The sequence below is a fragment of the Haemorhous mexicanus genome, chromosome 1 (assembly GCF_027477595.1).
Source record: "Haemorhous mexicanus isolate bHaeMex1 chromosome 1, bHaeMex1.pri, whole genome shotgun sequence".
Taxonomy (NCBI): Eukaryota; Metazoa; Chordata; class Aves; order Passeriformes; family Fringillidae; genus Haemorhous; species Haemorhous mexicanus.
The window spans coordinates 19,531,567-19,543,181 of NC_082341.1; the positions used below are offsets into that span (position 1 = coordinate 19,531,567).

At 44.1% G+C, this 11,615-nt stretch overlaps 1 protein-coding gene across 1 annotated transcript in view; it reads right to left on the reverse strand.

The window, feature by feature from the left end:
- The window catches only part of PLXDC2 (plexin domain containing 2), a 250,177-nt gene extending 241,043 nt beyond the window's left edge, over positions 1–9,134 (reverse strand). The window contains exon 1 of the mRNA XM_059842010.1: positions 8,611–9,134. Coding sequence (XP_059697993.1) covers positions 8,611–8,719 — 109 coding nt within the window. The 5' untranslated portion in view covers positions 8,720–9,134. The remainder of the gene's footprint in view (positions 1–8,610) is intronic.
- Between the last annotated feature and the right edge of the window lie 2,481 nt (positions 9,135–11,615).

Below are 11,615 nucleotides of genomic sequence, written 5' to 3' on the forward strand. Positions count from 1 at the left end.
GGTGCATGGGGGCATGTGGAACAGACTTTCACAGCACAACTGCTTCTCATCTCAAAGAGATACTTGCTGACCTAAGTAATCCCTTCTTAGCTATGCTGTCCTAGGTAAGAAATTGTTAGGACAACTGACTACTGTTATTGTATTGTTTGTGCATTGGAAAGATAGAAATGTCTCCAACAGCTTACAGGAAAGGTTTGGGAAGGATAAATTCATTAACATTAGCAAAACTGAATGCAATTATGTTATTGCTTAGCGTGATGTTTGATAGGGAAAGAAAACTTTGGGTTTCTGTGGCTGAATGTAAACATGAAAAACTTTGTACTTCTGCAGTCTACAACTGTACATTTCAGTTATTAAATCTTGCAGAGTTTGCATAATAAACTAAAAAGCATTGCATTACAAATTCTTAATTCATAAAAACTTTTTTAAAAAGAACATGAATACCAGACGTAATAAAAAGTAAATGGAAACCAGAACTGATGACAATCTATAATGGTGATTCATGTTAACCATTTTATTTGAGACTACAGTTTAGATCAGTGTATATATAAGTTTAAATAGGAATCAGTAATAAATTGTGTTGATATCGAGGTCAGGTTTCTGCAATGCGCCAAATGCTAAACTTCTAGTCCATAAATACCTTCACTGCAAGTAAAACATAAATCTATTATCTTTACAGCAGCTGCAATCTGAAAAATATGCTCTTTTAATTTTGTTGTCTCATGTATCTTATTAACCAAGAAGCAACCTCAATCAGAAATAATGTTAAATTTAAAAAACAAAACACCCAAACCCTAGCTGGATGATCAAGACAACTGTCCTTTTCAGCCATTCTCACCTTTCCTGTCATCAAAAAAAAGTAAGTTTTTTACAAGATAAAATGGCCTGCTCTTACAGGGCTTACATAGACATATTCTCAACAGCAATAAGTCTCAATTAGAGATGACTAGAGAGTTAATTTCCCACCCTCATCAAAATTTTGATCTTCAGATTGAATAGTCAATGCTTCCTGTAGGAAAGTAAATTAAATATATGTAAATAGACAAACACATAGACTTTGAATCAAAGTGCTTTTTAATTGTGTTTATATATAATAAAAAAATTCTAAGTTTAAAGGTTCAAATGCAAAATTTGAAATGAGTTATTTTATCATCAAACAACAATCTCACAGCTACTTGTTTTGTCACTTGCCATTAAATACTTGACAAAAGCATGTCAACTTTGACATAATTTTCCAATTTCAACTAGTTTTTTATTTGAGTATTTTTTGACTAAACCTACATAACTCCTGGTAGTATTGAACTATTAGTAGTATTCAGCTATTCTACTTTTCCAGAGATTTCATATTATTTTAAGAGGATTTATGATGCTCACAGGTTTCAAAATACTACATTCATCCTCGTTATAATTTTATTTTCACCTCCACTACCTCTTCTGAAATGGAGTCTTTTCTGTTACTCTCTGTCTTTTTTAAATCCCCCTTGAATAAAAGGAGCAGATCTGATCCATCTGACCTAGAGCATGGCCACATCAGCTGCTGAAACAGTGCAAGTGAGGAGGAAGCAATCTCTGAAACAAGCTGGAAGGGCAAGGAGGAGATGCAGGATGGGACAACAGGATGGACCCAGGAACTCTGAAACCTGTTTTGCCACAAAGAATTTCCTTACAGAGGGCCTTGGGTTTCTGTCCTGAGGGGCTGAGGTTGAATTGCAGATGCACACTGCTTTGCTTGCAAATTCAAACGGAGAGTCCTTTTAACCCACACAGGAAAGCAGAAACATGCAGCTGGAGAATATCATGGAGCAACTACCACAAGAAAGACTCATGCCAGCTCCCAGTTCACTATGGAGGCCAAGACTATGTTTTCCAATGGATTTTTGGTTCAGCTGCTGACTCATAAAAGAAGAATCTGCAAAGTGATGAACAAACCTTAACCCTTCAGAAACCACTGAATTTACAATGGATGATACTCGCCTTTTACAACTATCCTAGCAGCAACTCCTGTGAGAAGAAAAGATGCAATTATTCAGCAGAGATGCAGTTTGCAAAATACAACTAAAAGGGAAAAAAAGGATAATGCACGAAGAGAAGAAAAAATGAAACACAACTTTAAGTGCTTATTACTGGGTAACCACTGCATCCTATTCTGCTACTAAATGCAGCTGAAACTTCCAAGAGAATGTGCCCTATGACAGCAGTTAGGGAAAGCGGCAGTAAATACTATAAATGTCATTGCATCCCTGAAACATAAGCAGCCCTTTGACACAGTTCAATTACATCTGTAAAGCAAAGGAATGGAGATCCTAGCATCAACTCTGAGACAGCATATATTTGAAACACTGCCAGAGAAAGGTTAAATGGAAAGGTTTATATATTCCCTTTGTGGAACTCTTCCTATTCATGTCAAGGATTGTTAACTGAACAAAATGGCATGAGATAAGTGATTCTGCCTAAAGACCAAAAAAGTCACCATGAGAATATCTTAAAAAAAAAAATTATCTGCTTATAATGGAACCTAGACAGTGTTCATTTTAAAAGGTAAAAGTTCTATGCAAGTGAGAACAAAATCTGATTTTAAAAGCTTTATTTCATGACATAAGAACACTAGCTACTGCAGAATTTTAAACGTCCTTAACTCATCTACAGCCACAGAAAGTGTATGTTAAAATCACATTAAAGCCACATATACCATTGGAAATGAGAGACAGAGGCCTCAAGCTAAGCGAGCACTGGAATTCATGCTTGTATTTTATCTAGCTGCAGAGATCAAGGCAAGCCCCTGTATACTTACAGCTATCCACACAGAATGATTCCAGATAGCTGGGTGACACCTAGAAAGGTCACATTCTTCAGCCATTTGCTCCCAGGCAGGAACAGCTGCCTTTTTTGATGGAATGACATTTTGGACATATGTTTATCTAACCTGTTTCAGTGATGAAGAATACTCATAGAAAATCTGTTCCTCTAGCCTTATCATATAGGGATCTGCTTTACTGCAATTTCAGTCATTAGTTGCTGCTGAAGACAAGTTCCTCCTCTGTGGAAGCCTTTTACACACCTTAAGATTGTTACCATGTCATCTCTTAGTTTTATTCTCTATGGCAGTGTTCTTTCCTTTTTTCTTCACATGACAGTCCTCAATTAGTTCATATATTTCTTAAAGTGCACTGCTTTAAACTGAAGAAAATATAACTCTAGGGATCTCACCATGGTTGAGCAGAGCACAGGTGTCATTCTTGTGGTGTCCTGTACCTACCTTCATATCAATCCTTACATTTCTCTTGATGGATCATCCCATCAAGATGCTACTTATGAAACCGCGTGTTCAGCTCAAGCACCCCACCTGACCCTGGATCTGGCCTCAGAACTTGCTCCATTTGCCTGCTTCAGAAGGTTGGGTCAAATCCAGCCCAGAAACACACTCTAACACACTGCCCTTTGGTTGAGGGACATGAACAGGTTACACGAGCTCTTTCAACCCCAAACACTCAGCACAACTGATTGCTCAATGCTGACTGCAAGGAGTGCTAACTGAAGTTAAGTTTATTGGTTGGATGAAAAAAAAGAGAAGAGGAGAAAGTAGAGGAAGTGTTCCATGATGAGACACAGCACCCAGCACTCACAGATGTTACTTTAGGGCAATGTTTTATGCTCATTTGTGAGAAACCACAACCAAAAACAATCCTCAGGCATATTTAGTATGGCCTCTCTGCATACTTCTCCATAGAAAGCAAACTCATAGGTTCTTCCTGTTCCTGCTGTGATTATGCAATTCTCCAGTTTAGTAAATACAGCACCTGCCAATTGCACCGCATTAACACTCCCAGCTCAGCCCTCATCAAACCTAAAAGGTGGATATAATTCCACACTGCTGGCAAGCTTGCAGCATTTCCTCGTACTGGATCAAAAATGCTCCCATCAAATTCCCTTAGTTCCCTCTGTAGAGAGTCCTCAGGAGAGATTACCTTAACCAAGGCCACCTTAAATTCCCTTGGTATTCGTTTTTCTTAGGAAGCATGAACCACACTGGGAACGCAAAATACCTGTGACCCCAGCTGTGTTCTCAGACTAACAGCCCTAATAAGTTTTGAAACTGGGGATGTTACAGAGATTTCTTTTTTCCAGGGCTTTTAGAGTTACAAGCAGCAAAACTGTGCAGTAATTCACACAGTCTAATGAAACCACAGTGACTTTTCTAAAAGGCAGGGTCAAATAATACTTTTATTTTTATTTATTTTAATATTAAATTTTTATCTGCTTTGTGGAAAAAAAACCAGTAGGATTCAACAGAGCATGTGATAACTGTATTTGGTATACTTCAAAGCAAAACAACTTCCAGGCACTAGTGCATAGCAGTCCTGTAGGAAAGACAAGTTTCAGGTCCAAAGATCCATCTCCTGAGGTCTGTGCAGGTGTGGGGACCTGCAGCACTGCTCCACCAAAATTTGCCAAAAAGTCCTTAATGAAAAATACTAAGGTCTGTGACTATTCTCCTCAGGAAGTCTCTCATCATGTGACATTATGCATTTCTTCATCTACCTCCTTCATGGTCTCAGGAGTCTCTTCCTTGAAAGGAAACAGCCCTCCTAAACTGCATTTTTTTAGAGGAATCTGGTATTCAGTAAGGCAGTAGATGTCACCAGGTTTTGCTCTAAACGGCCTGTATGTGTTGCTAATAATTTTTTCACCAGACAAAAAACTATTACAAGTAATAAAGACCTTCTCTTCATTTGACTACATTTGTTTACAGTGTAGAGAGATAGTTCCCCTGTTATTTATCATCAGCTCCAAGTTACATGTCAGACAAAACCTAACATCTGAGTCAAGTATTTGCTGGAGTTTAGGTGCCTGTATGAGGATATAAACTCTGAACAGGAATATTCAGAGCCAAACAAAAACACTTTTTCCCAAGGGATTTTTAAACTTTCAATGAACTATGAGTATTGATCTTACTGTGGAAATGAGTTTCTGTAAAACTGAATTTAAGACCTAAGTCAACCTCACTATAGTCTTAACTTATCCAGTATTTACAAGCAGTATTTCAAACGACTTTTTCAGAGGAAATGACAAAGAAAAAAAAGCACAAAAAAAAAAAAAGGAAGAGGCAGTATGAAAGTTGAAAAAAAGAGATGACTACTTTAGAGAGAAATCTTAGTAAAATATATATGATGTGCAAATAGGATTTGCTCTCAAATTTCACCAGGATTCTCTAAACCAACAGTCCTTGCTTACAAATCAATTACAAAAAAAAAAAAAAAAAAAAAAAAAAAAAAAAAAAAAAAAAACCAAAAAAAAAAACCAAAAAAAATACACCCCAAAACTTAAATGCAAACAGAGAAAATATACCTGATATACATGTTGTTTAATCTTGTATTTTTTTTGCTACTTCTAAAATAAAAGCCAAAGGTCCTAAAGTACAATGATGAAAGTTTGGTCTCAATTATAGATTTTTTTTAAAAACAGTAAAATTCAGGCAATGTCAAAATGTTACTATTTCAGCAGTAGATAAATGATAGATAAACACTCCTTAATAGCAATTTATCCTATAAAAATAATTTAACCCCTCCTCTGAATGCTGATGTCTGGAGACAGCAGAAGTCCAATGAATATAAATTATATCAGGATTCTGGAACATATTTTGACATATTGTAATAAAAATTACAATAACAGCCTCCCAATTCTGACTGATGACATTTGCAAAAGAATGTAACACTTTCAAGGCTTTGTGACAGCACTTCAACAGTGAGCCCTCACACAATTGGACACCTTCATTGTTTTGTGAGCTTTCAAGAGACTGTCTGTTTCACTTCACTTAATTAATGTCATAGTCGGTTTGGCTACTGTAAAACACACATACACACAAAACTCGTGTTCAAGAACCTCCATCCTGGATTTTTAGCATTTTTGTCATCAAAAGGGAAGTTCTGCACGGACCCAGGGGCAGATTGGATGGATGGATGGATGGATGGATGGATGGATGGATGGATGGATGGATGGATGGATGGATGGATGGATGGATGGATGGATGAATGGATGGATGGATGGATGGATGGATGGATGGATGGATGGATGGATGGATGGATGGATGGATGGATGGATGGACGGATGGACGGATGGACGGACTGACGGACAAGGCTGGAAGGGAGCCGGGCCGTGCGCGGCCGCCGCTGCGCCCTCTGGCGGGGACAGCCCCGCTCCGGCCAGCGCAGCCTTTCAGCCTGGCACAAAGTCCGGGTTTAGAAACCCCCGGGGGCAGCCAGGTAAGTTCCGGCACGCCTAGAAAATTATTTCACTTGAATTGGTCCGACTTGATTTTCTGCGGTAAGATAATTCTAATGATCTGGCAAAAAACGCCTTTGCATTTTTTTTCCCACGTCTGCTGAAATCCGAGTGTATCCCTTTGGGAGCATCCTCAGAAATCCTCCCCGGCTCCAGCCCTGCCAGGGCTTACTATATGTTTCCATTTCTTGATACTGTTATTCCACTCATTTTCAATAAGGGAGTTTGTTACTGAATGTTTGGCAAAAAGGTAAAAACAGAATCCCCTCAAGAATTTGCAGCTACCTCAAATATTTATTCTTTAATTCTTTAAAGGTTTTATCTGAGCTGAGCTTTTTTTTTCTTCCTTTCCCCAACTAGATACAGTATTACAAACAAACAAACAAAAAAGGAAATAAAACTCAGATTTTGAAAAAAAACCTTTTCATTATTACTGTAGCAATAAAGATTTTTTTAAAATCAAGAACTATGGAAAAGATGCAAAAGTTATAAACATCTTGATGTCAAAACTGACTTCAGATTGCCCATCTTGCTACTTGAAGAAAAAAACTACTTGCTACACTTTCTTCAGAATGTATTATATATCAAAATAATATTTGCCTGATTACAAACTCCTTCCTACTCTATAACACATGCAGGAAGACACAAGACATTATTAAATGATTTATGAATAAGCAATCCACCAGTAAATCTTCTATTTAGCACCTCCTGGTACAGAAATTGATGACTACTACAACTTAATATCCAAAATCGGGGTTGTATAGTGTTTATTTGCCCACTGATATGTTATACTTCATTTAGTCAGCACTAATATCTTATTGGCTGGATACATTGGCTGAAGGATAATAAACTTCATGAGTTCAGTCCACTACCACACAAGATTGCAATTCTCTTTTTCTAATATCACCACTACACTTCCCCCCCCCCCCCCCCACCTTATAACCAATATTAACAAATACCAACATTTGTTGCCTACAGCCCTGAGTGTAGCAACATGGGGTTTGCAGCAGTACAAGAAAACTCTCCTCCCGGCTTTTCCCTTTGGCCCCAAGTGACATGTGGGCCCCAGCAACCTGCTGAGCTACCCCGTCGTTCAGCAATTCCAAAACTCAGTGGCGGGCCCCTGCCCGGGAAAGTCCCGCTAGCGCATGATCTCGCTGGACATTAAAAAAAACCTACCCAGTCTCTCTTGTTCGGATCAGTTACACAGTGACCACAAAACTTTTCACACTTGTATCAAACGTTTAAGGAAAGGAGGAAGGGGCAGTTCCGTTGCACCAGGGAAGCCAGTAGGCGTGTCCCATCTATTAATAATCTAGCTGGTATTTCGACTACACAGGCACAGCTTTTCAAAATACCTGTAAACCAGAATCTGCTGCAGGAAGGTCCCCTGACACACAAAGCCCACGACTTTTCTCACTATCTGCAAACGTGCCAAGATATCCCTTAGCAGCTTTCCCCTCCACAGCACAGGAATGAAGGATAACAGAAGGCTTTAGTGATCCAAAGGCAACCCCATGCTGCGGGAAACAGTGGCCCAAGAGAAAGCACTACAGGTGCTGTGTGTCACGCATTAACAGGTGTCTCCGAGAAGGACTGACAGGAGGTCCCTGACACTTCACAAGCAAAGTTAGTCAACAGAGCCTCTCGCTCCTAACGATCAGGTCCCACAGCGCCTGGGGCTTCTTCCTTTATCTTTCTCCTTCTCTCAACGCCCAGTTTCCAGGGAAGGCTGCAAGCTACTGACTTCCGCGGGGGAGGAGAGTGCCCGCTAGCTCTCCCAGGCAGGATCTGCAGGGAAACTTTGCCATCCCTCCACGGCTCGCTGCCGGGAGAGCTGGGGGCCCCCGGCGCGGGAGGGGGGGCGGGGGAGGCTGTCGGGGCGCCTCTCTCGGGGACTCGGGGGGCTCCGTCCCTCCCTTCCCGTACTCGGCTGGGAAGGAGGCTCCGGGGACCCCGCGGAGGGTCTGGGGAGGGGAACAGCACCGGCTTCCAGTGATCACGGGGCAGATTCATTAAAAGAGGAAAGTCCCGAATTCTCGTTAAAATAAGAAATGAAGTCATAGAGAGCTCTTTCCGGAGAAGCCAGGGTAGGGAAGGATGAGAAGCCGGGATCCCGGGCCTCTCTCGGGAGGAGGGGGAGCCAGCCCCGAACGGCGTCTGCTCTCTCCGGGTACGCGGCCCGTGGAGCGGCCGGCAGAACCCACATCGCGGGGGGCTGCGGAGCCGGCCCGGCCCCCGACCCCGGCCCGACCCCGCCCCGGCCGCGCTGCCCCGGGCTCCGTGGAGAACCCGGGCCGGCCCCGCCCGGCAGGTACCGGCCTCGCTTACCGTGGCTCTGCCTCGGCGTCTCCCCGCCGGCGAGCTGGCAGCGTTCGCTCAGACACTGGAAAAGTAATAGAAATCCGGCGGCTAGTTTGCTTTTCCGCAGCCTCGCCATAGCACAGAGCCTGCCGAGACAACTCTCCGGGTGCGGGGTGCGCGCCGCTCCTCGTCGGTGCTGGGAAAGTCTGGGGGGCGGCGGAGAGCAGCCCTAGCAGGCGCCGAGCCGCCCTGTCCTCGGAGCAGCGCTCATACAGTGGGGCGGCAGGGACGAGCCGCTGGGGCTGAAGGCGCTGCACCGGTTCTGGGGGGCGCTGGAAGGAGGTGGGGGGTGGCTCCGTCCCCTAACTCGCGCGGCCGCGCCGCTCTCAGTCCAGCGGCATCACCGCTAGGGAAAACAAGCCCAGCCTCGCTGCGAAGTGCCAAACTCTTCCCTCCTCGCAGTCTGCTGATAGATTTTAGGAGAGCCACTGAGATCCTCCCTTCCTGGCTTGCCCCCACCCAGCTCCCTTCCCCCCCAGGGTGAGACAGGATGCCTGAGGGACGGAGCCTCTCCTCGGTGTACCGCTACCGACTAAACCCCTCCGAGGGAAACCAGCGGGGAAACGTTCCAGCCGGAGCCAGCGGACCGGCCCCGAGTACGGGGGGAGTAGGACCCGGAGGGCGGGCGGATGAGCCGCGGGAGAGGATGCGCGGGCGGCGGGGAGGCAGGCAGGCGGGGACGGGGACGAACAAGTTCTCTCTCTCTCTCTTTCGGGGCGGTTTCTGCGGCCGGCGGCGCTGGTGCGGGGCCGAGGGCAGCGGCGTGGGGCGGGCGCTCCCCCGGCCCGCAGCGCGCCCGCGCTGCCGCCGCCCCCGCCGCCCCCGCCGCGCAAGTGCGGGCAGGGGGCTCGCCTGAGGCCGGTCCCGGCCGCCACCTCGCTCTGCCCCCCGCCCCCTCCGCAGAGCGCGGTGGGGCGCAGGCGCCGGGGCTTCCCCGTCTCTCCCGCCGCTGCCGGCGGGGTCGCGCTCCGCACGGCGGTCCCGGGAGGCTCTGCCGGGCCGGGCACCTGGCCCCGGCACGGCTCCCGAGCGGGGTGGATCGCTGCCCGGAGCGCCGGCAGCCTGCTCTGCACGGCGAGGGCGGGGGGAGGACGGCGGGCGGCGCCGAGACCCCCGGGCCCGGCCGGAGCCCCGCCGCTCCGCGGGACGGGGCGAGCCCGGCCCAACGCCGCCCGCTTGTTGAAAAGTTGCTGTGTAAACGTGCGTCAGTTTCGCGGATGACAACTGCAACAATGCCCAAACCCCCTGAATCCTGTTCCCAGCTCCCCCTCTCCCCCAGAATTTCTCTGTGTTTTCGGGTAATGCAGCCTCCCTTCACACCGCCCCCCACTCCGCCCTCCCCCCACCCCTCCACCCCCTGCCTTTTATTTTCTATTTCTTTTCGCAAACCAAAGAGTTGTTTATGTATACTCATCACTTCAAAAGTGCAATGATTGGGAGGGTTCTCCCTTTCCAAAAAAATTATCTTCATGCTTGATTAAACCCACCGTGAATAATCCCATCCCCTCCATTAATCTGTGAACGACGGCACGGAGACAGAAGCGAGCAGAGGGCACATCAATCAAACCCAGACAAGCGAAAGGGGCACCGGGGACCGGGCGGCGGCTTTTTACCAGTTCAGCAAACTGTGGAGCTGGTAATCAGCTGAGCAACATGTAGAGAACCATGAATGCACCAGCCTCTCAGCACTTGCTACCAAATAATTAAATTAATTAGGGCGACAATTAAATTAATCAAATAAATAGGTCTAAGGAATGTCAAACATAGCAGATAACTAATACTTAATCACAAAAGAGCAACCAGTAACAAGACTGTGTTTTTCTTTAATTTACTGCTGCTCCTGAGATTAAGAATTCATCAGGTCCATTGTGTCTTACCCTTTAATCATTGATGTGTTTATGTGTAAATCAAAGCATAACACCCATGGGTTTAAGAAGTATATTTGCAGTATAAGCAGAAATTTTCTTAATGTTTTCAATGTATATTAAAATATGATACTGGAGGGTATTATCAATAAGGTTTATATATGAGTTTATAATGGGCCTTTCTAGTTTTAAGCTTCTTGCACATATCCTTAAACAAAACAAAAGCCGTCCAAGTATTGCTAAAAATAACTGCAGAAAATATATTCCATATTCTCTCTATAAGAGTAAAATAATACTGGAGATCTTATGCATCAGGGATGAAATCCTGGCCTTGCTGAAATCTGTGGGGATTCAGGGGATGTTACAACCTTGTATACCAGGTGATCTGGATTATGCCACAGACTTTTGTGCAGATTTGGACAAGTTAGTATTAAAGCTATTGCTGCTTCTTAAAGAAAATGTAAGATAGAGGTTTCTTCATGCTATTGGAATACATTTTTCCTTGACAGTTGGTCAGGTTGTTCAGTTTATCCAAAGTATTGCTGAAGTTGCTGAGAAGATTGTTGAGCTTTTGGCCTTTACTGGAAGGGGTAGGGAGATAGTCTTCAAGAAGGGCTGACCATTCCTTCTGCTGTTTTTAAGCAAAACTATTAGCTGAGAATAAGAACAATAAGGTCTGTAAAACCTTCACAATCTGTTATCATCTTCCTTTATCCTTTTTTTTTAAATAATAATAAAGATGAGATTGTTGTAAAGTTATAGTAAATCTTAAAATACAAAAGATTTGAATGATTTGAGAAAAAATATACATGTTGCTGAAATCAGTAATAATTTACCAAGCCCCTTATGTATAGCATAGAGAAGCCTAAATGAGGACAAGTAATTTATTTTCTTTTGTTCTTTCCTCCTCAGTCCTATAGTTTCAGATATAAGTTCTTCATAGATACAGTACAAAAACTGCATGCTGAAGAAAGGGAAGGATTAGCAAGAGACAGCTCAAGTGTGCAGTTGCAGATAAAAATGTCAACAATATATTAGGTTCCACAATCCTAATTTTCTGTGTTCTGTGTAGTTGTGGGACAGTTTTGCAGTGTGCCTGCTGCAAGG